General features: G+C 45.6%; 1 protein-coding gene across 1 annotated transcript; it reads right to left on the bottom strand.

Annotated features, from left to right (window-relative positions):
- Positions 1-1791: 1791 nt before the first annotated feature.
- On the bottom strand, positions 1792-24943 carry NDST2 (N-deacetylase and N-sulfotransferase 2; the record flags this gene model as incomplete). Its single annotated transcript, XM_080348155.1, has 13 exons — positions 1792-1917; positions 2078-2180; positions 3646-3755; positions 5083-5253; positions 5503-5677; positions 7185-7308; positions 8653-8749; positions 9556-9738; positions 14867-14995; positions 15404-15589; positions 17103-17257; positions 17449-17536; positions 23951-24943. The coding sequence occupies 13 exons, from the start codon at positions 24941-24943 to the stop codon at positions 1792-1794; spliced, it is 2640 nt and encodes an 879-aa protein (XP_080204281.1).
- Between the last annotated feature and the right edge of the window lie 1425 nt (positions 24944-26368).

Genomic DNA, 26368 nt, shown 5'->3' with positions numbered 1-26368 from the left:
GACATCACTCCAGATCATCACAAAGAAGAAAAATAAGTAGTACATTTATTGAATCCACTTACTACTACTTCTAGCCTTTACTCGGACACTTGTGCTCAGCTTCGGGAGCCAAGAATTTCTTCATTATCATTCAATGTGAATGATGCTATACATGAATCCAGTGCAGGAAGTCAGGCTCTTCTCTCTAACAGGAGCAAGAGAGGGGTTTCTAGTCTTTCTGTCCTTTTTTTTTTGGCTGCACAAAATAACCCTTTCCAAGGGCACATGAAATAAAATACTATATTGCATATTATATACATTTACATACAACGGTAAATGCACCAGTCATTCAGAAATACACAATACCTAAGGCTCAATGGAAAAGCTTGGTTGAAGCAACTTCTCTCCTATGATAGGAGAAAAGGAGCTCATGACAGTTGTGGAAGTTTCCATAATCTGTGTTCATATGGATCCTGCCCTTCTGTTCTCTGGCACTGCATCAATCTCCAAGGCCCAGCTGTGCCTGGGAAGGAGGGACAATGGCCCACACGACTGCAGAAGCCCCTGGCTCAGCAACAGAAAACATGTACAACCACGATGGAGGATTTCCTCTGAGAGTAACTGTCCAGCAACTGCTGGAGGAGGCAAAGCACTTTAGTGTACTTACTGGACTAAACAGCTCCTTTTGGATACAGGAGACCACTTCTAACTCCCAAGCCTTCCCTTTAAATCTGAAAGATACTTACTTTTAACTGGTGTTTGCTTTTCTCCCTGGATGGTTGGACTGCAGGGGATTAAAACAGGTGCTAGTATCAGCATATGTGGTAGGGGCCCTGGAGATGTTGGAAAGAGAAAAATGTTGCACTTTTTTTTTTCCTTTTTAAGCTGATCAGAGATGGGGTACTGAATTGTCTGCTTTCAGCTCTATCAGCCTTATTTTACAATACCTGAGCTTTGCTTCCCCCGGCTGCTGTTGTGCTGTACTAACACATACCTCCAAAGAGCTCTAAGGGGCCGTACTGCACCTTGGTTGTCTTCTGAAATGTCTAAAGTCCCTGCAGAGAAATACTTGCCCCATTGCCACGTATGGCAACCTTTTCCCTAAGATAACAGAACAGTTGTGTGTGTGTCAATATCTGCAGCTTTGCCCTATCTCCCACTCACCCTTGGACCCAGCGTCACAGCAGCAGGTAAGGAGAAGAAACCTTACGTCTGTAACATCTGTCTCCAAGAAGGTGCTGTCCCCACAAGCCACACACAGTGGCACTGTAAGTAATGATGGTCGCCCTGGTACCGTGCATGGGGTGGAACAAGGTGTTCTTGTGCCTCGCTGCTGCTAAATCAACTCCTGGATAAAAGCTGGGGTTCACTGGACCAGACTCCCCTTGGGTTTGCTGCTGCTGCTCTTCCCAGGCGTGGGCTCAAGAGCTCACCTCTTAAGTCTTTACTTCTGGATTCAGAGGAGTAACACATTAACCCTCCAGCTAGTGCCTCTTTCACATAATGAGAGGAGTACTTGAAACATAAAGTGTTAACCGTGCTCTCTCCCCTGTAGGGCAGGCATTCCAAATTCTTCCTGTAAGTAAAAGTCAGAGTGTAACACACCATTCATTAATACTCGAGAATGTGATGCACTCCATGCCCCAGGGCAGTGGCAGAGGCAGCAGCCCTTCCCAGTGGTCGGGAACGGCTCCACATGCACGTTCTCTGCTCCTGCTTATTTGTCCACTTGTTTTGGCTTGACGAGATGGCATCACAGCACGTGTGGGAGCACCACACATCTCAACGGCACTGGGGGCAAGGGAGTCTCCCTCAGCTCCAGCTGGAGTTCTGCAGTTCCTCCCGAAGCCAGGTTGGAAGGGGCTGTCCAAGTCTGTTCATCAGCTTGGATAATTCAATGTTGTGCTCCCGGTAGAAGTCTCTTAGGAACAGCCGTGACTGTGTGGAAAATACGGACCACGTCAGCATGAAAAGAAAATGTTACCATCAACACATGTTCCTTAGGTCATCTAGGACACAGGTGGTAGGAAAATCCAGGCTGGTTTGCTGAGATGTTTGTACATCTCTTGCTGCCAGCAGATTTAAGACAGTTACTCACCGAGGAATCCATATCAGGGTATTTTCTTCCTTTACTCTTTCCTAGGCATTTAGTCTTCCCTCCATCTAGCAGCTGGCACCAAAATCCTTTTGCTTCATCAAATCTGAAAAGGATACTTGTCTTTAAAAGATATGGCCACATGCCCAATTGGTAGCAGAAGAAATTAAGTAGCTCCATAGGTATTTCCCATTTCAATGCTTTAAAAAGTGGGTTTGTTTATGATATTGGTTCAATATTTTTTTAAGCACTTGACTACTTTGATAAGAAATCCATTACAACCATAATTGTTTTGGCTTCATGCAAATTTCAGAAGTAATACAGTGTTGCAATATTTGTCTATTAAGCTTGAGGAGGGAAATAATAACCCACGTTTTAGTGTATGCAAATTCTTTTATATCTCTTCTTCATAGCTGAAACATGTTAGAGAATTCCCTATTTAAAATGCCAGTGTTTCTTCTCTTGCTAAAACATAGGTATAATGCAATGCTGGGAACTATAAGTGGTCTTTGTCCTGTCCCCTCCATCTGCCAAAGCCAAGCTTGAGGTTTGAACAGTTATCCCCACCAAACTCTAAGGCAAGCTCACCAATGCCATTTCTTTTCTGACCCTGGCTGAAGGGTACCAGCCACTACCACTACTATAAACAGCCATTTACTATCATGACATGTGCTCCAGCAAGTAAGGCTTTAAAGTAATCTGACATGTCCCTAAATCTGCCCTCCCCTGGGGAGCCATGTACTACCCCCTTGAGAACTGAATTGGTTCTCCTCTCTTTCCCGTTGAGGGGCAATTGCCATGTGCCTACACACATGCACACCACTCACTTTCCTCTCACATAGTGATAACAGAGAAGATGTGAAAATACCAGTTTCAGCTGCAAAGAGCAATATTCAGGATGTCCAGTGGGTCTGAAGAACTTCCACTGAAGACTGATACAGCCACAGATCACCTTCAGCTAGCACTTAATCTATTCAGATTAACTGCACTTGCAGTGTCTGTAAGATCACAGTAATGGCTGAGTAACATCCTTCACCTCGGCAGCAGTGAGGCAGTGCCTCTGCAAACACTTGCTAACATAGCTCCGGGCACCTGTCAAGTCCCTGTCTTCTGGAATAACAGGCTCTTTTTCTCAAAACAGTGCGATGTGTCCCTAATCATCTAGCTGAAGGTACGAGCAGCCTGTCACACATTTTTATGATACTTCATCTACTTTCTGTCAGATGTAGGTATAACACAAAACATAACGAGCGCTAATAATTCCAGCACCTTTTCTGAAACCACAAAGATGAAATGGAAAGCATCATAATTACTGCTGTGAGCAACTTCTTGCTTCTCCACAACAGTGCCAAAAAGCACTACTTCCCCTATCAATCATTTCTGGAAAGACTAAGTTATTATTCCAGGCTTAGCACAGCACCTCACGCTGTCTGAACCTAATTTTAGGGTTAGGCTTCCCTCTGAAACCTTAGCAAGTCATGCAGTCAGAGGTAAGAAGAATTCTTCTCATCAAATGCGTATTATTATCACACTTGCATAAGAAAGCATCCTCCCAAATACAGTGTCCTTACCTGAGGGCCTGGGTGTAGTTCAAGAGCGGGGTGACTCCCAAGAACTTCTGGATGTTGTCCATTACGGAGGCAGGGTTGTGTCTCAGCTCCTGACCATCCACAATGAGAAGCTGGAAAGACAGCAGCCACCTTGGTCTCTGACAGCATGTGCTGAACGCCATCCTGAGCTTCCTGCACCTCAGAACTGCCCCGGCCTTTGTGCCTGTGAGCAAAGCTGCCAAGGCCTGTTTATCCTAGAGCAACACCGTGGGGGGTGTGGCCCATCTGTCACCACAGACAGAAGTTACGATACGGGCCACAAATACTGTAAGACAGTAGATCATGACAGGCTTTGCTTAATAAATTTGCCTTTGGCCACATCCCATGTAACTGAGCATTAAGCATGATTTACATAGCGTCTCTGGAAACTCATGTATTCTTTTTAGATGTCAGCACCCATTGTGCTAAGTATTCTTCTGTAACCTATTATTATTCTGCTGTTACATGTATGGTAGACAATAATGAACAACATTTGTGCTAATAAATGGCTTATTCCAGAGAACACAATAAAAAAATAGTCACTTCAAGTTTGGGAAGGCAGGAGACTCTGACCATAGTAAGTACAAGGACGATGTGTCTGTCTCCATCATTTCTCATGGCAGTAGCCTCCAGGACTGGCAAGACAATGAGACATGAACCCAAGAATATTTTCCCATGCCTCTTTTAGTCTTGGCAGATCTATCATGTGCAGTTCAGGCTGCTGCTTTGGCAGAGAATAAGAGACTAAATGCACATTATAAGAGATTTCTGGATTATAGTCTGTCTAGAGAATTAACACCAGCAGCAGAAAGGAACTTGGAAAAACAGCCCGATTCACAATTTTTTAGACAGTTTTAAAAATTCTTGGAAATTTAGACTCAGAAATTATCTATAATGTCTATTAGTTGATTTTTTGCAAGTTTATACATAAAACACAGAATCCTGACATCTCTGCAGTGGAATTTCCCTTCAGCAGGCAGCTAAAGGCTTCACAACATGGGAACTAACAAGCGGCAGGGACCAAAAGCCTCTCTTTAGAGCAATGAAATCACAGCAAGTAGCTGAACACCTACTGGGCCTGAAGAGGGTCCCTGGGCTGTAGGCTGCCCAGATGAAAGGAAGGGAATGCTAACACTGCTATTCCTGCTGAACTTCTCAGTGGTGTGGAGCTCTCTGGGAGATAACAGTATCCTCTTGCACTCATTTACTTTTACAAATACAATAAAGTGCAAAATTGGAGTATTCAAGCCTGATTTCTTATCAGAAGCAAGTGGTGTCTCTTCAATAAGACAAGACAGAAAATGAAATGAAAACAGGGGAAGGGGGTTGTGGAGGGCATGTGCACACTTTACAGTTTGTTCTCCTCTGCACTAAATGTACAAGGGGCTCCAAGAAAGCCTCTACTGCCAAAGCTCCTACCTGCCCCGAGGGGTAGTATGTGAGCCAGCGCTCCAAGTGAGTTGAGTACCAGCCAGGGAGCAAGCATCGGCTTTGCAGGTTCCGCAGTTCCTGAGGGGCCTGGGACTTCGCAGAGATCACTTGGTAGAAAGTGTAATTGAGTGCCACAGGGTCATTGTGAGCACGCTGGTGCTGAGAAAAATAAGCCAAATTTAGGAGCAGGAACACAAAGTTCCACCTTACACATCTCTGAGCAGGCCCCACTGACTTGGCACAACCCCCCACCAATACCTTTCTCTGTAACTCTGTCCACACTCTGCAGTAAGCCTGCATCACTGTTTTCCTGGCCCCTCTATGGAAATGGGCTTTCTGCCTCAGGCTTTCCACTTCACGCCACTGGCATAACTGGCCTTTGCCCAGGGAGCAGTGCAGGGAAGTTACCTGGTACCACGAATAGGCTCGGTCAGCAGGGTTGATCAGAACAGTAATGATTTTGGCTCGAGGCAGCAGGGCTGCACCACGTTTCGGTACCACCTCTGTGTCAAAGTAATTGGCACTCTTCTCAAACATGAAGTCTGTGCTGGCATTGGAGGGGATGGGAAAGAATTCCATGTACCTGTCGAACAGACAGGATGCTGGTGAGCAGCACGGCCCGACAAAGAACTGGCACATGGCACAATGATGTGCTTGCATCTCTTCAACAGACACAGTTCACAGAACAACTGCACCTGCCAGCAACACAATGAATGGGCAAACAGGCACAGAGCTGGCAGAGGCAGGACTTGGAAAGGGGTGGTGGAACACAGCACAGAAAGATGGAAATGATAAAAGGGTGAGAAAGTATTTTGCTGAGAGTGTGTTCCCCAAGTCCTAGGGCAGTGGAATGAAAAGGCTGAGGGTAGAGTACGAGCTGCAGGCTCCCTAAGAAAAGAGGTTCTGTCCCAAGAATAAGGTCAGAATCAGCTGCCTGGCCTGCCACTGACTGCTTGGGTTAGACCCATCTAAGTAATTTCTCTCTTTGTACCTTAGTTCACAGTTCAGACACAGGGTAAAGAACTCAGCTCTGGTCTGCTTCACATGAGCTTGTAAAATTAGTAATACATAAACTGTAAGACATTTGGCTAATGGTAGAATAGAGGGTAATGGAGGAACAGGACACCGTAAAGCACTGGAAAACTGGTCTCTGCTGAAATTTAAGCTGTACAACAAACTCAAATTCCACCCCAAACATGAAGATTCTCCTCTTGCGCATGATGCTACACTCAAGCTGGATGACTTTTCCACGGGATAAACATAACAGTCTGTGCTTTCTGAGCCTGCCTTATCAGGCAGTACAACTGCTCTGTAGTCCTTCGCTCACTTACAACATATTTTCAAGAGTTCTCTAAATGATTAGAGAAGTCAGACAAAATTTCTCACAGGTCACAGACAAAGCAACCCCACAGCAGAATGCCCGACTGCTACACAGCCATCCCTCAGAGCCACACGTGAGGGAGCACAGTGCCACGGTGGGCTCCAAGTGCACACTTCCAACAAGAAACAACTTCAAAATTTCTCTGCCTGGAAACACAGTGGCATAATAGTGCCGTAGTGACACTGTTATTTCCCTGAGTGGAAACACTCTATCAAAATTGCATATTCTACAGGTAAGGAACAGGGTATGGAAGTGGCCAAAGAAACAGCACAAGGAATGCAGTGTGATCTCTTTTAAGTCTAAAGGGCCCAGAATAACTGTATGGAGGTTGTCCCTTCTGTCCTGTGGGTCTTAAGTTGGAAATAATGAAAAATTTTTAATGAGAACACTGTTGTCTGTTTTGCATGTCAAAGGAGAAGAAACCTCATGACAGCAGTGCCTTTAACAAAGACTGAATTTTAAAAGCTAAATAATGCCCAGAAATCTCCTGGCGACAGTCACTAATATAAAAAATCTACCTGTCCTGCTCCTGGGACTAAGCAGTTGGGTTAACAGGAAAACAGAACGTGCACTGAGCCACAGCAATGAAAACAGCTCTTTAGAAATAGAGAAGCTACTGAAGTGGCTGAAGTGGACACACAGACTGAGAAGAAGACAACTTGGGTGCATCTTTATCACAAGAACACAGGATTCTTGACAGGATTCTTACCAATCAATTCCTTTATGATAGTTGGGTCCATTAAAAAACTGGATCTCCTCGAAGGTGGATGGACTTGGGAAGTTACTGGTGACAGCTGGATGCATGGTCAAGAAGAAGTGCACAGCTGTTGTACCTGCAACAGGAACCAGTTAACGGGACCGGGGTCACACATAATGCTTGGCTGAACAAAAGGCTACACTGCAAAAAACAGTCTCCACGTGGGCACACACCTGCTATCACTGGCTAACCCACCTCTTAACTCATGCAGGTTACAAGAGCAGTGACACCAAGCACTTTGCGACTGAACTTGACTTGGCAGTTCAATCCCACGTCTCAGCTTGTACAGCTAATTGAAGTCACCTCCTTAACATGACAGCTGTCACTCATGCTGGCTATCTTGTGTTCTTACCATGGCTAGGCTACACTCATGACTTTTTTCCCTGGGGGCACAGCCACACTCTCATGTGGCAGAACCCACACCGGCCAAACAGGAGGTGGCCTGGGCACTGCAGGACAGTATCACGTGTGTAGGAAGGAGATATGCTGAGACAACATCAGTGTCCTAGGGTAAGAATTCAGCTAGAGGTGCCTTGGCCTGGCTATTCCCTTTACCCAGCCAAACCTAATAATCCTGCTCAGCGTGCAGCTGTAGGCTCCAGCAGGCCAATAAATCAGCTGAGAGAAGGGTTGTCTTATTGCGCCACTGCATGCAGCTTCTGTCGTGATACAGGAGGGCCCATGCTGCACACACACCAACAGAGCTCCACAGGGACACAGGCAGGAGACAGCAGCTTGGCTGGGAAAAGCTTCCTCCCAAGGCCAGGGTCACTGTTTACTGTGCATGGCTGGCAGCTGCTGTTTCACTGCACTATAGAGAGAGCCAAAGTTTGAAGACCTGGCTTTGACTGAAGAGATCTTGCTCTCTTTGGCCTAGAAAGGACTCCTCAGGACAGTACATGCAGCCATGTTGCTGCCAACCACAGTGCCACAGCAGTTAAGAAGAGGTGGTGACAGAGGTCAGACAAAAGAGGATCTCTGTTTCCCGCTGACAGCGACATGCAGCATGCAGTGGGTACACAGATCCATCAGAACAACAGCACTAGGGGGCATTCGTCATAACCTCTGCTCAGCCTGTGCGTTTAGTGCTGCTGACAGCTTCTGTTTGTGACACACTAAGAAAGGTCACGGCTTCTCTGAGCTTGTGTGGAAAGGCCAAAACACAACCCTGCAGGTAGGGCTTTTCCCTGCAAATCGGAACTGAGCCAAGCAAAGTGCCAGGCCACAAAGTACTGACGGACTTGCCAGATTTAGGTTAGAACAAATGTGAGATTCTCTGAAATGTCCTCTGTGGCCATTTGGCAGCTTGCACAAAGGGCAGCCATACAGACAGACCTGCGACACAGACCTTGCCAGCTCTCCTCTCTGGAGGAATGAGATGGAATCTACAATCTATCTTTAGATAAAGTATTTACATTACCAGTTTTCTGAGGTCCCACAATGAGGAACTTGGGGAGCCGATCGCATGTTTTCTCTTTGGACCAGATATCCTTGTGCCTCTTATCATCACAGGGATTCTGCAGCAGAAGTGATGGGATTAAGCATTACCACAGGAGCTAATGGAAAGGGAAGGAAAAGCTGGAAGGCCAGTCCTCTCAGGAAAATGCTATTAGCATATGAAGAACACTTCACAGCCACACTGCTGTGCTGCCAGGCATCAAGAAGAGTTAAGTGAAAACACGAGGGAACATTTTCAAAAGCTCTAAAGTGACACAGAAGCCAAAGTCCCTCTGAGAGTGTTAACCACAGGCCCTGCCCCATGTAGCCATGCTGGGCTGGCCCACCATGATAGCACAGCTCAGGATCTGTGAACTTCTGGCAGACTGACAACTCTATCACCTTCAGTTAATTTCATCTGCTCATTACCATGCAGAGAGCTGCTGCACCAGGATAAAATGGAATAAGCATGTTTTTATTTAATAAACATGAATTCTGCAGTGTGAAATTACTTTAAGATTAATCACATTAACATGCCTGCAAGCTCCTCCAGCACCAAACAGGGTCTTCCCTGCACATTTAATATCTCACAGCAGCTTGCTCTTATATAAGCCCTTTAACAACCCTGATGCCTGCAAGCCTGCCCCCGAGTCACTTGTGACAGCCATCCCTGTCCCTATGCTCACACCGTGACTGTGTCCTACTCCTCCTACCCCCCATCCCTTCCACCTTGCAATTTGCCACCTGCAGCCTCAAGCCACAAAGGTTAAACCTAAAAGCTTTATGCATTTCCCCTCTGTGCTCTGGATCAGCAGTCTTGCCACACTTTAAATGTGGGACATACCTCTTGGAAAACCACCAGGAGTGGTTAAAGCTTCCTGCTCACCTGCCACAAGGGATTCTTTTCCTGGGGAAAGATTTCAAAGTACTTTTTTGCAAGTTGGACAGGGGGCAGTGTTTGCAGGCGAAGGTTGGTCCAGCACTGCACAAACTTGACCAGGCTCTCAAAAGTGTACAGTCCCAAACGGTCATTCCCGTAGTTGGACAGGTGGGTCATGAAGATGCTGATCTGAAAATAGGAAAGACATGGGATACTGGTAAACAGGTAACAGTACTGTTTCCTCCTAGCTTGATTCCACTGTCAGCAAGAGGCTGTTCACAGCTCAGACTGCCCAGGCTGTCTGTGTTGATGAACGTCCATCTGCCAGTATACAGCACTGCTGTGATGAAAAATGAAAGAAATGTAGTGCTTGCAAGACAGGAGGAACTCCAGAGAGGAAGGACACATACCTCTCATCACCCACACACCACTCCCCAGGGTACTAACTGAGCCCCAGATGCGAGTCCAGAACAGGTTAAAAATTCTATTCAAGTGGCTCTGGGACACTCAGGGGAACAAGGGTTAATCAGTGACTCTCTCCTAGGCAAAACCTTGCAAAGCCTCTTTCACGGGAGAATGGGAGCTTCCTTTCCTCTCCCTAAGGCACAAGCAGGGTGACCTCTCCAGCTGCAGTCCCTGCTACAGCAGAGGTGCCGGCCAGGCCAAGGGGCAGCTCGCTGCAGGCCAGGGCACAGCAGCACAAGGGGCAGTTCACTGGAGTTATTTCTAGGCCCACAGCCTGCAGCTTTCATTCACTTTGGAGTTGACATATCAAGTATAAAGGAACAAGTGGCAATTCACACTTCAAAATACAAACAAGTGTACAGAGGGACCTGAACGTGGACTTCAAGGAGACATCGCACTAGGATGTTGTCCTAGGAACAGACACCAGCTGATAAGGTTTTTAGCTTGCCAGAGCCTTCAGCATAGGCAGCCCCTGAAAAATGTCCTGCCAAGCCTGAGGATGTGAACCCTTGGGCAAAGTGGCACTGAGCGCTCACGGGTGCTCAGGAGCCGGTGTGCTGTCTCTGCCATGCCAAGCCAATTCTTCTCTCAGATACATTTCCCTCCTGTCTGTTTTTCAGTATTTTAAATTTTGGAAAAGAGTGCAAATAGACAGCTGTCAGCTTTACTCTGGTGTGCAGCTTTGACAGGTGCCATGGAATTGGGCATCCCCGTGCCTGTAACACAAGAGCACTCTGCCAGACACAAACCACACCATGGCTAGATGTTAGTGAAACAAAAGCAGAACACTAAGGCGAATGGAAGAATGACTACATGGATGACTTAGCCCAGTGTCTGCTAGAGCAGAGAGGGGAAGGGACCTCAGTCACAGCAGGGACACCCACTGCTGCACAGTTCAGGGCTGAATCCTGCTGATGCCAGGTAAGGTCAGTGGGCAACAACAGGTTTCCCTGGCAGGAGGCAGGAATGGCTTTCCCACTCACAGTAGGGGAAGAGCAAAAGGAGGAAGCAGGAGACAGATGGTCTTGGGATGAAGACATTGCTGGCACTCAGGAGGTCTGAATTTCAGTTGTCTGCCCAGTGTCACCATGGACTGGTCTCAGGTACTGATAGATAGTAGCGCTTTGTGCCTGAGCCATTCCCAAGGCACTGTGAAATGAGTTTAATCCTGTCCATAAGGTGCTCACACCCCAGGATCTTTGGGTAGGCAACAGAAATCAGTGATAGGACTGTGGGGCACATGGAAAGCAAGCAGAGTTTAAGACTTGTCTGCTTGTGATTTTTTCTCTTCTGGTTTTCTAGTGAGCTGACAAAGAGGCCCTGACAGACAGGCTCTGGCATCTACACTTCAAAGAGCAGCAGGTGCTTGGTGCTATTCTGTAAAAAGGATGTGCTAAACACGACACAGAGCAAAGGACAGAAAGATCTGTGTAGTTGCAGGGCCACGACACAGAGCACACAAGGTGGCAAAAGATTGCGTCTCATAATGTATTTTGCTCATTTCTGGGAGACGCCAGGAAGGTGGTGTAACAACAAAGGCTGGCTCATCCCTTTGACTTGCTAGTGAAACACTGAGAGGAAAGGTTTGCTGCATGAAGTGTCTGGCTCACTGGCAGAAACCCAGTGCTGCAGCAAGGAGGACACAGGTCACCACCCGGAGCCCCTTCAATACTACCAGAATAAAAAAAGCCTGCATGTGATCCAGGTTAGCAACTGCATCTCAGGACTGACTGCGTTCAGTGAAATGGCTCACACTGGTAAGGCTGTCACCTGCAAACTGTCCCAAGCAACTGGATTTGGGAGACAACAAGAAAAACTCAACCAAAGAGCCCCTTCCCTGTACTACTGAGCATGCAGTCATGTCCTGTACCATACATGCGCTGTTTAACAAGGCCTGGCGGCTTGCTCTGCCTTGTCACAGCTACTGCTGCCAAAACAGCTCTGAGTACTACTTCTGACATCAGCTACACTCAAGTCCCATCTCTCCCTTCCTTCCATCCACACCCAGTGACCCTGGGGATGGGCTTGGTATAACACCTCCCTCCTCTCCCCCTCCTTTCCACTCTCAGCATGCCATGGTTACCTTTTTTCACACTGAGGAAAGATGAAAGGTCACAGAGCGCCTAGAATACAGAAGACAGGAGGGTATGAGCATCTTTACAATACTTAACAGGCAGCTGCGGGCACAGCAGAAACCTGCCTGGGCAGTGTAAGCAGAAGCATTTGTGAGAAGTGATCACAAAGACGCCCTTTGCTCCTGGGAAACAGTGACTGGGCACACGACAGCCTATCTGCTGAACATCAACAGCTATTCTTCCTGACATCAGACCTTGTTCACAAGGCAGATCAAACATCTTCTGTTTGCACTGTGGAGTTAATCATATGCGTACAGGCTTGGAGACTCTTGCATGTGTGTATCCACTCAAAGGGAGCTGGAAGCGCCAAAAAGGACAGAAAGAGCCTGGTCCAAGTCTGCTACGGATCACTGCTGGGGCTGTGGGGCTGGCCAGCTTTCTATCAGGTCTGTGAGATGGCTCTATCAGCAAGAGGAGGAATCCAAGAGTCTGAGCCACTCTGCAAACATGAGCAACGAAGAGGAGTTAGAGCACAGTGCTCCTCTGCTTACAGAGACAGAACTTCTACACTGCCAAAAAGCAGCAAAAGTGTAAAACAACTGAAGCATCTGAAGGTGCCCGAAAGAGTTTCAGAAGTCATCATGAAGAGCCAATAGTAAATCTGGCAAATAAGCTCATCCTGTACCAGAGCAAAATCTTCCCAAAGTTTTGGGATCACAGATCACTGCCAGCTGCTTCAACTGTCACATGCTTATCAGAAAATTATAATGGGTGGCTCTAAAAACTGTTTCTACAAATTCCTTGGCACAGCCTCCTAGACCAGCAATGATCTCTGGATTACAGTCTAACAACTGGTTTTCCAAGAGCCCCTGAGTCTCACAGTGCCTATTTCTGCAGGCATATTTCTGACAATTAGAAAGTGGGACAAGGTGGATTTCACACAACATATGGGAACAGAAGCCCAGAAAAGCAATGCTCACGGAAAAGAAAGCGGTTTCTTTCCATCTGACAAATCACTCCACACATAATGCAAAAAATAGCCTTCTCACTACAGCCTTTTATTAAGCAGGTAGATTTGCTTGTTGTGTGTAGAGATAACAATTCTGTCACAGGTGACAGGGACAGAAGAAGGCTTCCAGAACTTGGGGACAGAAGGCTGGTTTCCAGACTTGGAAGTATGAACCCCTACTGCTTTTTAGTTAGGGCTGTTACAGACCCACATCTTCTGCAGATCATACACAATGCTGGTCACAGGCTAACCTTCAGAAACACAGGGCCTGTTTGTAAACCACAGCCTGTTTGTGTGATGGACCCAGAGCACATTGTGAGGGTCTTTTCACTATCACAGTTCTACTTCTAGAAGTTGAGAGACACTGAACACTATGAAAAGCAAGAGACAAGAAAAAATTTAGCTCATTGAAGGAAAAAGCTTTATTTTCTGATTCACTGAGCCTCTAAAACCCCATCTAGAAGTGGCTAAAGCTGCATATACAACTCTGCAGCCAAGATCCAAAAGGAGGGAATGAAAGAAACCATCATGGTGAACAGCCACTGATGCTACATGACTAATCCCACAGACAAGTATTCAATGACTGGGACGAATACTGCAGAGCTCCCACCTAGGAAGCTAGCCAGAAACAACTTACTTTCTCAGACCTGCTGGCATAGTTTCTTGCCCATATTCAGGCACTGGTGAAAAAGGCATATCAAGAAGTAAGAAGGTAAAAATTTGTAAGTCATGAGACAAGAAGAGATTAAACATCATTATATTCAGGATTCGCTACAGAAGTAGATATTCTAAAAATCACTATCTAAACCTGGCCCATTCAGAGAAAGGGAGTACAAGAGGTGCCAAACTGGCTTTAGTAAGAAATAAATTCAGATGGGGAATTGAGAAAGTTACTGTACAATCAAAAGAAACAGCACATCTGCTACAGCCAACAAGCAGGAATGTGAGGAAGCATGATCTGCAGTTGAACAGGGCTACAAAGCTTCATCTCCTAATTCTATCCATTCAGGATTGTATAAAAATTATCTTTTTTGTGTGTGTGTCTCTTGCCACCTAGTACCTCTTCTCAGCTTCAATAGGAAGCAAGAAACTCATGTGATTTGACATCTATGGCTAAAAACTGGGAAGGGACTGCAGGGTGTTGAAGGTACTACATCAGCTCGGTGGCTTGATGAAACTGAGAAGTATTGAAAGGGGAAGAGGAACACTTGTCGCCAGATCCGGATCTCCCAAAAATGCCTTAAAGTGACAGCTACATCACAAAAAAAAAGCACGCAGAAATTGTTTCAAGTGAATACATATTGAAAGAAAGGGGAAAACGCTCTGTAACAAAAGCCCAGAGAAAGCAATGACTCTGAACAAAACTCGTCAGTGAGCCAAGGGAGAAACCAACAGACAGCAGATGTGCACAGAACAGAAGGAGCTAAGGCACATCTCACTTAAGATTCTTGAAGATGCGGCAGCCCAGGTAACACCCACTCTCTGCTGAACCATGCTCGGCACATCACCCTGGCTTGTTTCTTTCTGTGGAGTGTTGCGCTTGTCAACACTCAATATTGATGTTTCCTTAGCAGTGTGTAAAGCAAGGCAGCTTTAATTAGTGAGTTCTTCCTTGGCCTTTTGTTTTACCTTTCCTTAGCAGCTCACTGAAGATGCCCACATCATGATGGGTGACTATACTGAATCTTTCATAGGATCTAGTCCTTTCCCATATCAGGTACACAAGTTGAGACACCCATGCACTGATCCCCTTTTCACATGAGCTTACTGGGTTCAGGAGCACCGTTAGGAAGAGTTCACCACCACGAATGCTCTTGTCCAACTCCTTTGAGCCACCAGGATATTCATTATAGAAGATGGTGTGAGTAAAAAGACCACAGGTCTGTCGAGGCAAAACCTGGCAATATCACAGAAAAGCAAAGTTAGATAAGAGGTAGATGCAGCACAATCTACACATGAATGCATCAAACAGCACCCTGCAGATCAATATAAAGAGTAAGGGACACAAGCAACCTAAGTTCAGAGGACTCTTGATATTCCTCCCAACTGTTTACTCATCACAGTGCAAACAAGTCAGTGGGATTTCAGTTTGGTCTTGTGCTTGGTTTTGCTCTCCTCCCTTCAGTACTGACCTCTGAATTGCACTAAGAAACACAGAAACTGCCTTCAGCCAAGTTTTTTCTCTTTATTTTACTTTATGATTTTGGAAATACCAATGATATTAAGATCAATGTTTCAGATGCAGGTCACTAGGAGACTCTCCCTTGGGTAGGAAAGTGGGGTCCACCCACCCAGCTGTGCTCACCATGATTCCATTATGGATGAATCCACGCCGGTATCGGGCAGGCCGCAGGTGTGGGTATTCCTCTGTGCTCGTTACTTGGATGCTCCAAACAGATTTCCATGCCTCATAGAGCTGTGTGTGGACAGGATAAACTCCAGAATGATGGGGGGCTACAGCATAGCCCAAGTCTGTGGGAATCCCGTGCTCCTGGAAACAGAACACACACCTTGATCATAACAATATTTAATTAATATCCCTAATAAGGATCATATTTAGCAATGGATTCCAAGTTGGAGCAAGGAGACAGAGTAACATGAACATTCTCTGGATTGGGAAACCTGAAATACTGCTTGTACTTCTTGTTTTATGCATCTATAGAAATATAAGGGTGATTCTATATCAACAAGGACGTTCAGCACTGGTAGCAGCTGCTGTAGGAATGGTCTGGTATCTTGCAGGGGTGACAAATGAGACTAATTCACAAGGTGCAGGGCAGGTTCCTTAGTTACTACAAACTAATCAATACTGTTAAGTAACATATCTCACTCCCACACTGCATAGATCTGAGTCACTGGAGGAGGAAAACAAAATTTCCTTAATTGATATGGAAGGACAGGAAGATGATGACTGGGATATGTCTTGTCTCTAGCAATTCAAAGAAAAGCAGACATGAAGCAAGAGACTGTTGAGGGTGAAGATATGGGGCCTGGAGCTATATTAAAATGACAGGAAATAACTGAATTTCATGGTCTTTAATTCCACTATGTGGTTCTGGTAACAATACGAACGATGACAACTCTACCCTGGTGGTGTACAATAAAACCAGAGCCCCTAAATGAAGCAACAACCTTCTCCTTCCCACTGCTAGCCTGTTTTATGTTAAATATGCATAATTGCGTTCTGTGCTTTGTCTCTCTTTGCAAAAGACTGCACTGTTACTTAACCAGAAAAAGAAGGAGCCTAAATTGTTTCCATAATGCTGCAACTGTGCCCTGAATTCAAGATCATTCCTAATCTGTGTGTGTCATGGGAACACAAGACAGAAGCCCGCTATTCCCAAGGGGATTACCATCAAAAGAACCAAACGAGAGGTGAAGAGGACATTTCTTTTCAGAGAAACATGTATGCTATATTCAACTCTGGGCTGTAAGCATCAAACAGACATTGTTCCAGCAAGGCAGGATGTTCAAGGCTTCCCCCCACTCTGCCAAAACCCAGAGAATTTCCCCCGGACTTCCTAGACAAGTGACTTCCTTCAGCATTCTCCGAGGAGGCCAGAAGCACGGCTGTTAGCACACAGAGCATTTTTTACTACCAACCAGGTGACTTCCTTACAAAACCACAGAGAATAAGGATGGAAAAGGAAATGCTTTCTCACTGCCAGAGTTTGTAAATTCATTGGATTTGGATGGTAATGCTACAAGTTCACACCTCAGCAAACAAGAGCCTTGGGATTTACACCGTGGAATGTAGCAGAGCTGCCTGGGGCCATGCAGGTGCCAGGAAATGCTTCCCACTGCACAGGCAGGCACGCAAATGCTGTTTCTTGCCTGAAGACAGCAGGTGCCATGCACCAATTTAAACTTTCAGAACTGCCTTTCTTAAACGCAGCTGAGTTATTAGACTAGTATTTGAGTTCAGCAGGGTCTGAACAGCTATTCCAGGAGAAGAATGTTTAAGGATTAGTACTGTAAAGTAAATAAACTGCAATGCCCCTTACCACAGCAAACTGTTTGTTTAGCTTCATCTGCTCAGCCAGCACAGTGACATTGTGGAAAAGATGAGGCTGCATGTGACTCCACATGTGAGGGAACCACCAGAACTCCTTCCTGTGTTTGAGTAGCATGTCATCCCCTTCATCTTCCTCATTGGTACCTATGGAGAGCAGAAAAGGCAGTGCAGAAACAAAGAGTGCAAGAGGGGCTCTATGCTTCAAAGCAGTGGCTAATCCCCTGCAATGTGGAGTTGTTCCAACACAGGATCATGGCCACTCTAACATGTTACACACACACACGAACGTGGGGGCCATACATAGCTGCTGAAATGAAGGCATGCCAGGAGCTTACCTGTGTGGTAGAATTTCCCTGAGAAGCCCAGGTTGAAGGTGAAATTTGGGACTAAAGTTCTCAGCTTATTCTGCGTGCTCAGTAAAGCCTGTTTGAATGAAAGGAAAAATAAATGATTCAGATTCAGTTGCTGTGTAATGTTTCTCTGTGCTCTAGTGGTGCCTGGTTCAGTCTGAAGAGGTATCACAGGGATGGGGCTAAGTCATTGTTCCTTGTGGAGTGGAGCAGAGTGGCCAAGTGCTCCATATACAGAGTCTTTACTTGAAGTAGTCTCACTGTATTAAATGATGCCACTTTAAAAGCACAGTCAGATGATGTTCTCCACTTCAATATGAAGAACTCAGAATGTCTGTGCTACAGCAAAGGGACAATAAATCTCACTTCCAAGCAACAGATCCCCTACTCTTTCCAGGCTCAACCTCAATGCTCTCTCTCCCATGTTGGTTAGGACTTTGCTTTTGAGCCTCTGCCCTTTCTCTGAGCCTACACGTTAATGAAAAGGAAGTCAGGGAAGCACATGGTGCACAGTTGAAGGAAAATCAATCAATAATATCATGAACAGTAACTAAGTGATCCAAAGGGAGGGGGCTGTTACTTAGAGAGGAAAGGTGGATTCACAGGACTACCCATGCAAGTAGCCCTGCCATGGTCAGGGGGGTAACCCAGGCTGTGTCCCTTGAAAGCAACAAAATCCTTTTGTAGCAGGAGAGTTTCCTGGTTTCTGGAAATCAACCTTGGGGGAGCTGACATTTACTGTCATGACACCTCCCACATGTTCTCTCTTGCTCACTTGTGTCTGCTTTAAATGTCCGAAGTAATTGCTATAGCCAAAGGGAAGGGGCCTTGTGCTACAAACCCCAAGGTCCAGCAGCGTACACAGTAAGACAGCAGACAGACTAGACAGTGGGGAAAAAAAAAAGCCCAGGGGCTCAGCATGTCACAAACAAGTAACATACAAACTAATTCCAGTGAAATTTATTCTGCTGGAAAACAACAAAAAGAGAGAAGTCCTGAGATGCATGCTCTGTTGCTACCTGTGTGCTTTGGGGAGTGTCACTGGTGCAGCTCCCTACGGGGGAAGTTCTCAGCCAAACAGGGACCTGGCAGAAGGGCTGTTGGCAGGTGTCAGAGATGGTCCTTGCCCGGGTAGTTATTTAAACAGCCTTTCTCACAGAAAGCAATGGATCAGTGGTTGCACCAAGGTGAAGGTGATGATCTCTCAAGAGCAGACTTGGGCTAGCTGCAAATACACAAGCCACTTGGCACATAATACTGGGGAAAGCACACAGGCTTTTCAAACTGTGCAGGGAAGACCAGCAAATCTTCCTGTATCAGCTGCCCTTCCCCAGCCTCAAGAAGCACAAAAGACACCACAGCGCTGCCTTCAGATGGCTCTCACTCTATAGGCATTGTTTGTGAACACTACTCCGTAGGTGGTGAAAGCCCATTCACAAACACAGACTCTCATTCAGTGGTGGGGCCAGCCTTGACACCTACCACTAAAGGATATCCTGACAAATCACTGCTGTCACTAATATTTCAAAACAGCGTTGACCAAACATTAATTCAATAATGATGACTTCCGTAATTTACTTCAATCACCCATCTACTGCAAATATATCTTAGAGCAAAGAAGTTGAACGGTTTTATTATATTCCCTAGGCAGGCAGCCCATGGCCCTTCACACATGGCAAGGTGAGAACAGGAGACAGATCATTTCTGCAGTGCTCAATACTCTTTCCAAAGTAACTGAGCTTTCAGACTTTTCCCCAGAGACACGCCTAACAGTTCCCCCTCCCCACATCCACCCAGCCGTGACATCAAATACTGCCTGGGACAAATTTCAAAGATCCCAGCTCCTCCATGGCCACATACCTACCACAACCTTACCGCAGTCCCCACCTGAGAGCAATATTTTGAGGAATGTATGGCACATGACATCTCCAGAACTCATCACAAACATAGGCAGTGGTTTTAGAAGGTGCTATGTCAGCAGCACTGATGGCTGAAGCCTCCTTTGCTACACAAGATCCAGAATAGGCAATGGGAGGTCATAACCCTGTAAGACACAAGGACTCATCCCACGCATCAGGGAGCACAGACTGAGAGCTGTGCATCCCTCTACAGAGAGGCACCTGTCTGCCCAGCTGGATGACGATACTGTATAAAAGTTGGCATCAGCACCAGGAACACAGTACCTTAGACAGAAAGTACCACCTTTTTTTTTTGTCTCCAGAGCTGTCCCAATCCTCACCAGTTCTCTCTGCTACCCTGACAGGCACATCCAGTTCCTCGTTCCTCAAGCTTGGGTAGGAAGGTAGAGGGAGGAAAGGCAGCGGTTAAGAGGCTTAGAATTCCTCTGCACAGAGGGAGATTTAAAGCCTGGCTGGGGTTACCATGACGACACATCTGTCTGATGATAAATCCCAAAAAGCCCTGCTCCAGCAGGCAGCAATCCTTTGTGTCCGGGGAGGAACCGTGGGGACCCCAGAAATTCTGAGACTATGGAGCCCTATGGAGTCCTGCTTTCCTGGCAGATTTATTGCTAATCCTGTGCCATCCCTCTGCTGATGCTGTGTCCTTTTCACAGCCACATCCATAAGGTGGCCCAGCATAGGTTTGAAGGAATGTCTTTCCCCTGCACAGGATAAAAGAGACTAAGGTGCAAGTAAAATATTTGGAAATTTGTTTCAACAAATTATGCATCCACTGTTCCCTGGCACACAGATTCAGAGGTCTGTGAACTGTAACAACATGGATGTGGAAACAGGCTGGGAAGATGGCACTTCTCTCTGCTCTGACACCTCTGCACTCTGTTTCTCTTTTACATAGTGTGATGAATATGATAGTGCTAATAATATCTTACAGGTGACTTAAGTGGCATTTCATTGATATCCATAATGTGCTCTGAGATTCTTAAACGAAAGGCAATCAAGAAATAAATGTGGAGTAGGCTATCCATTAAGATACAAAGTAGTTAGTCAGATGCAAACAGATTTTTGTATCCATATTTAAGACATTTAGTTGCTCACACAATATGGGACAGAAAGCTAGCACTTTAGCTGTCCTCCATCTCTAAAAAGCCAGTTTTTCCCCCCTAGAAAACTGCCCCTCCAAGTACTTCTGGTTTATATTTTCTAACTATCTTCCATTTCAAAAGTCCTTCCAAGACACAGCCCAGCCCAGCAGCTGGCCAGAAATGCCCCTTCCCCAGCCAACTCCCTGCCAGAAGCTCAGCAAGGCTCTCCCCAGGAACCAACAGATGGGGGCTCCAAGAGATACCCTGCATTGGCCACCAGAACTCATAAACCACATCAAGGCCAGACCTGCTTCACACTTGTCACAGTCTACTGGAGAACATCTCTGCAACCCAGGACCTGAATTCTTGAAGGCCTTTAGTACTTAATTGGGGCAGCCATGCTGCATGTCTAATTGACAGACATCTACATTCCAATGCACATTTCTGGCCACAATGCAAAAAAGGTCTAAGCTTCAGTCTGTTGCTCCACACCCATCACTTTAAAAAGACTTTTTTATAATCCCAAATGATAATAAATATTTACTTCTAAGTAAATATTAGGAGAAAACAGTTTAAAATTGTGCCTTTTGTTGCAACACATTAAAAATCTATAAAATCTCTACTAATGGATCTGCAGAGATTTACTCAGCCGTCACTACAAGCCCTTGATGCCACTCAGTGAAAGACAAAAACTCTCTCAAGGCGGGTAAAAGTCTAGGAGCGAGGAAGAACTCAGGGGAAGCCACTACACCTTAACTATACCCTCTTTATGTTGCTTCTTTAGGACCTAAATCCTCTACTAAGGTGGCATGGTGTCCTTGGCATCACTATAATACAGGGCTAAAGCCTCATGCAACTCTGCTTTTTTAGCTAAGAAATTTTTAACTTCCAGAAGCGTTCGCAGAAATTTCAGCTGCTTCATTAAAACGCTCAATATTTCCTCCTCTGCCTCAGGTCCCTCTAAAAAAAGGCAAAAGGGAAAAATAAGGTTGAGAGTCAGATGCTGGGAGGAGAGGATACCATGAGTCTAGGAAAACAGAACATGGACAAATGAAGAGAAACAGGTGATTAAAAAAAGAGAAGGAAGAAGGCAGATTGCTTTGTCAGCCTCTTCTTGAGTGCTCATGCAAGGAGTACTAGAAATGTGTTGCAGAAACACCTTCTTCACAGGAACTGTCCCTGTGGACACTGGGCAGCACATTCTCAAGAGGATTTTCCGCAGTCTTTTCACTGCCCAGCAGCACCACTGGCATAGCTCAGAACAGTGCTGTCAAAAGAGATAGCATTGCTGGTACTGTTATTTCCACCTCCCATACAATGTTAGAATCATGGAGTTAGAAACTGATGAATATTTTCATTTCAGGTTAAGATCATTCTCTACAGTTTAGAAAGGCAAGAGCTGGCTGACAGCCACCTTCACTAGATTTTCTCTCTTTGACTCTCACCATTCATAACCCAAAATGAAATTATTGTCCTTGATTTCCCTTTAGCTTGCTTTCAGACTTGCTAGCAATGATTGCTCACTATTTATGCCCTTGTAGAGATTACCAGCAAAGGAGGCAAAAACTCATCTACTTAATCTTCTTTCCTCATACCTAAAGACGACCAGGAAGGATCATAAAAGCCAGATCCTTTCGCATTAGAAATGGCTTATCTTTGCTGGCTAGTTCCATGGAGCTTTGGTAAATTCTGAGGACTATGATTTTAGAAGAGACTGAATGTAGAAAAACTGAGAAGGGATTCTCCAGGATTTTGTTTTATCAATTATGTGCAGCTCAAATCTCTGGTAAACTTTGCAAGGGAAATTTTTCCTTGTGCAGCTTCCAATGGTTCCATTTGAAATGAGAACTGTCAGCTCCTGCTGCAGCCCTGCAGCTGAGCCAGGAACTCAAGGGTTATAGTCTTTAAAGTAAAAGCAAGCAGGATTCCTTTTTTCTTTTTAAAGCATAAAGCTATTCAGCCCTCCTTTAAGCATCACAAATAAAAACATTTCTCCTCTCACACAGGACACCTACCATGGGCATGCATTTGATCAAATTATATTCAGCACTTTCTTTTAATAGTCGTTTTGTCTGGGAAGCTCTCTGAACGTGGACCTGCATTTGGCAAACCGGCTCACTGGGACAGCAGAGTCAATTTTATACCTTCACACAACATCGAATCTTCAAACCGCCACCCTGACCACTGTAATCTAAGCTTTACGATAAGGAGCTGTGTGTTGAGATAACATGAAACAGACCTTTCATATAAAAGGCCAAAGAAAATGCCAGCTGTTCTGTCAATATTATATCCCCTTCTCTCCCCACGGCGAGAGACTATCAACAGATCCATGTAGTTGTTTCTCGCTTTTAAAAAATAAAAATTCATTAACCTCTCATGGCTCTGCAATCACAGAGCTTCTTTTAAATAGATAAATCTGGGTTTTATCTGCTTTGCCTGAGATTCTCTGCTTACTGATCACAGATTATTCCTCCATTTCACCCTGTTAAAACCCAAACAAAGCATCTTTTGGAATTATCTTGTCTGGGTTTGTTTTTACTAATAGCCACCAGAGCAGACTACATTTCCAAGAGCTTCGACCAACCATCTCCTGTTTTCCTCACATGGGTCTGTAACCTGCACCTCAAAACACAGGGATGCTACAGTGAAAAGAAGAAAACTTCAGCATTTTCCTTAATAAGTATTATATATAACTGTTCATTTTTTCTATACCTGTCTGCTTGAAGACAATTTTTCTATACCTGTTCACTTAGACAGTTATGGTCAGAGATGGCTCTAAAGAATTAAAGAATGAAGCAAGTAAAATAATAGCAAACAATTAGAACTGCCTCAGGCGTGCAGCTTCAAATGAATGGAAAAGATAAATCTAGCTCCAAACAGAAAGCAAGAGTTTCCTTTTGCCCAAGCTAAACTTGGGATCAGAAGGAGAACTTAAAACCTCGAAGACCCAAAAAAATGAGGCTGAACTGAGATATGTCTTGCATCGATGCATAAACCACATAGAAAAGATGGGCATGCACTGGCCCACAGTTTTGCAACATAATATATACAGTTTATATGTATCATAATAAATAATAATATAATAATAAATACAGTTTTTCTCTTCTGTTCTACCACAACTTGCTTTTTCTTTTGAAAGGTAGAGTTTACTGCTACAAATAGGTTGACAAAGGAAATCTGCATATGCTTGCTCCCTATGTTAAAGAGAAGACAGGACAGACCACCACAGGCATCCTCCTCTTAAAATTCAGAGATGTCAGCTACAGGTCCCAAAATGAAAAACCCTCCATTTAAACTTGGAAAAACTCTTGAGAGCATCACACATGGCGCCTCAGCATCTTTGAGGGCTACTTCTCTGTTCAAGATAAGAACAATTGCAGCAATCAGCTCTTTCACTCCAATTAAATGCAACCTTGACTCTCCTGGTATACCACACACACTAGAAATTTGTCTGGGGCCCACAGTTACTTTCAGGGATTTTACCTCTACATCAGACACTTTCATGCGAGTGCCCTCTTTCCCCACAAATATATCATCAATGTCGACGAGGATATAGCGATCAAGTGTGAGACAGAGGCGCTTGCCAGTCAAGTAGGCAATGGCATCCACGAAAATGAGTTTGTGCAGCCAAAAATTGAGGTTATTGCCGAAGAGAACTCGCTGGATCCCATCATGCAGACCCAGGTCCTGCACCACCGTGGCATGCAAGGCTTTGTGGGTGGCCAGGTGAGGAATGGACTCCGAGGACTTTGTGGTGGCCAACAGGACCGGCTCGTAGGTGCTGTGGTTTGACTGGAACACAGTCCAGTCGTCACCAGGCAGGGGACCCTGCTCCACCTCATTAGCCCGGGTGACGTAGAGCAGGGGAGCACTAGGGTTGATGTGATAGTCCCGCAGCCCCAAGTTGGAATGTAGGAAGAGTGGGAAACCCTTGAGCTGTGCACTAAGTAGGCTGTTCTCATTGGCTTTGAAAAAGCCTATAATCCCCACTCCATACTCTACACAGTATTTGTCCAGTAGCTCTCGGTTCCAAGCATCTAGGTTCACATATTTAAGGATGTTCTCGTAGATAATAAGCGCATAGCGTCCCCTGTCTTTGTCTGTCAGGGTGGGCATATCCCCTTTGCCAGGGGCGATCTCTGTCCTGTATTTAAACCGGCTAGATTCCAGGATGGCCACTATTTCCTGCCCCAGCTGGGAGTAAATGCTTTCCACGAAGACTAGCACCACAGGATCTGTGCGTGAGGTGTCCACAGATTTTGTGAGCCTCCAGCTGGCCTGGGGCGGGATCAAGATGCGGTGCTGGTTGCTGCAGTCACTGAAGGGCAGGGGTGGTGGTTCCTTGATTTTGGGGCTGTTAGTGACGTAGTAAGCCAGGATGCACATGGAGATCAGGCTGAAGGCAATGAGCAGCAGGATCAATCTGTGGAGCTCCAGCTGTCGCACGTGCCGCACTACTTTCCACAACTGAATCATGGTGAGGCGGGCTGCCCACCCCCTCCTCACTCTCTGCACCCACGTTGCTCTTGAAATCTCCAGTACCGCCGTGGCAGTACACAGCAGCAGCTTGCAAAAAAGAAACAGCAGCTGCGGAGAGAGACAAAGCTAAAGCAAACAGCTACAAGGCTAGACTCCCAGGGATCTGCCATTTATCTCAAGTAACCATGGCCCTCAATTCCCATCGCTCTTTAGTGCGCTTCCTCCTGTTCCTCTTCTCTCACTCAGGAAAGTCTCTTGGAGGTACAGGGTTTCCTGAATCTTGTCTCCAACAGCAAATCAGTCTGTCATCCTGTGCACGAACAGTTTCAGCTCAGCCTGCCCAGGTGCTCTGTTTCTCATTTAGCTGTTTCACATTCACATGATGGACCCTTCTTCTTCGCATCCTGCAATTTAAAAAGAAAAAGTCAATTCTCAATATGGATTCATGGTATTTAATGTGTTTGAGAGGAAACGGCAGGATCAGCAGGTGCTAGGTGGGCAGCATCACTTGCCTGTCAGCAGGCAGACCTGTTCCCTGGGAAGTGACACACATGATTTGTACAGGAGCTTGGCAGAACCACTGTAATGGTCTTTGGAAGAAAGGTCCTGGCAGTGCACAGGGACTCAGCATTTGCCTTGGATGAGATTCTCACACACTACAGCAAACAGAGATGGCATACTTGGTCTTCCTCCACTCCTTTTTACGCCATTGAACACAATATATGAACCCCTTCTATTCTAGCCTGTATTCCAAAATTAACAAGAGGAAGAGAGAGCCCTCACGTTCTTTGTCTTGTCCTGTTCTCAGCCTAATGATGATGTGTCCAAGTCCTTGCCAGTGACTTCTTAGACTCTCCAGGTCCTGCTGTACCATGCCCAGCAAGATTCCTCAAATTCCCACCAGCTCTCTTGCCCCACAGCTCCCGAATTCTGTAGTTCTCATCCCTCTCTATGCCACCACCCTGCTTGTCCAAAGCTCTCAAAACATGGCTCTGGGGAGACACTGTCCGTTAGACATCACAGAGTCAAGGGGCACAGGCTGCCCACGCACTGCACACCTAATTGCTGCCAATCGATTCGGTGGCAGATGGAAACAAAACATGTCCCAAAACCCTCCTTCACATGCCACTGAAGAGCACGAAGCCAGTTTTAAATCACTAACAGCAAGATGTAAGCTTGAGTTGGTCTCAAATACATGAAAGCTTCTTGTTACAAAGCTCCCTCACCTCCTGCTTTGTGTTTATGACAACAGACTATTTCACCATATGTTGTTATTTTTCCAGGATAAAATGCTCAACAAAGCCAACAAACATCAAGCCATCTAAAACATAAACACTAGGGAAAGCAACTAAATTGCAACTTGGTTTATAAATAAAATAAAATCACCATGTAGTTTACTCTCCCCTACAAGAAATGTGATTT

The sequence above is a fragment of the Nesoenas mayeri genome (genome assembly GCF_963082525.1).
Source record: "Nesoenas mayeri genome assembly, chromosome: 7".
NCBI lineage: Eukaryota > Metazoa > Chordata > Aves > Columbiformes > Columbidae > Nesoenas > Nesoenas mayeri.
The sequence above is the reverse complement of the archived record's forward strand: the minus strand, read 5'-3'. Positions and strand labels throughout refer to the sequence as shown.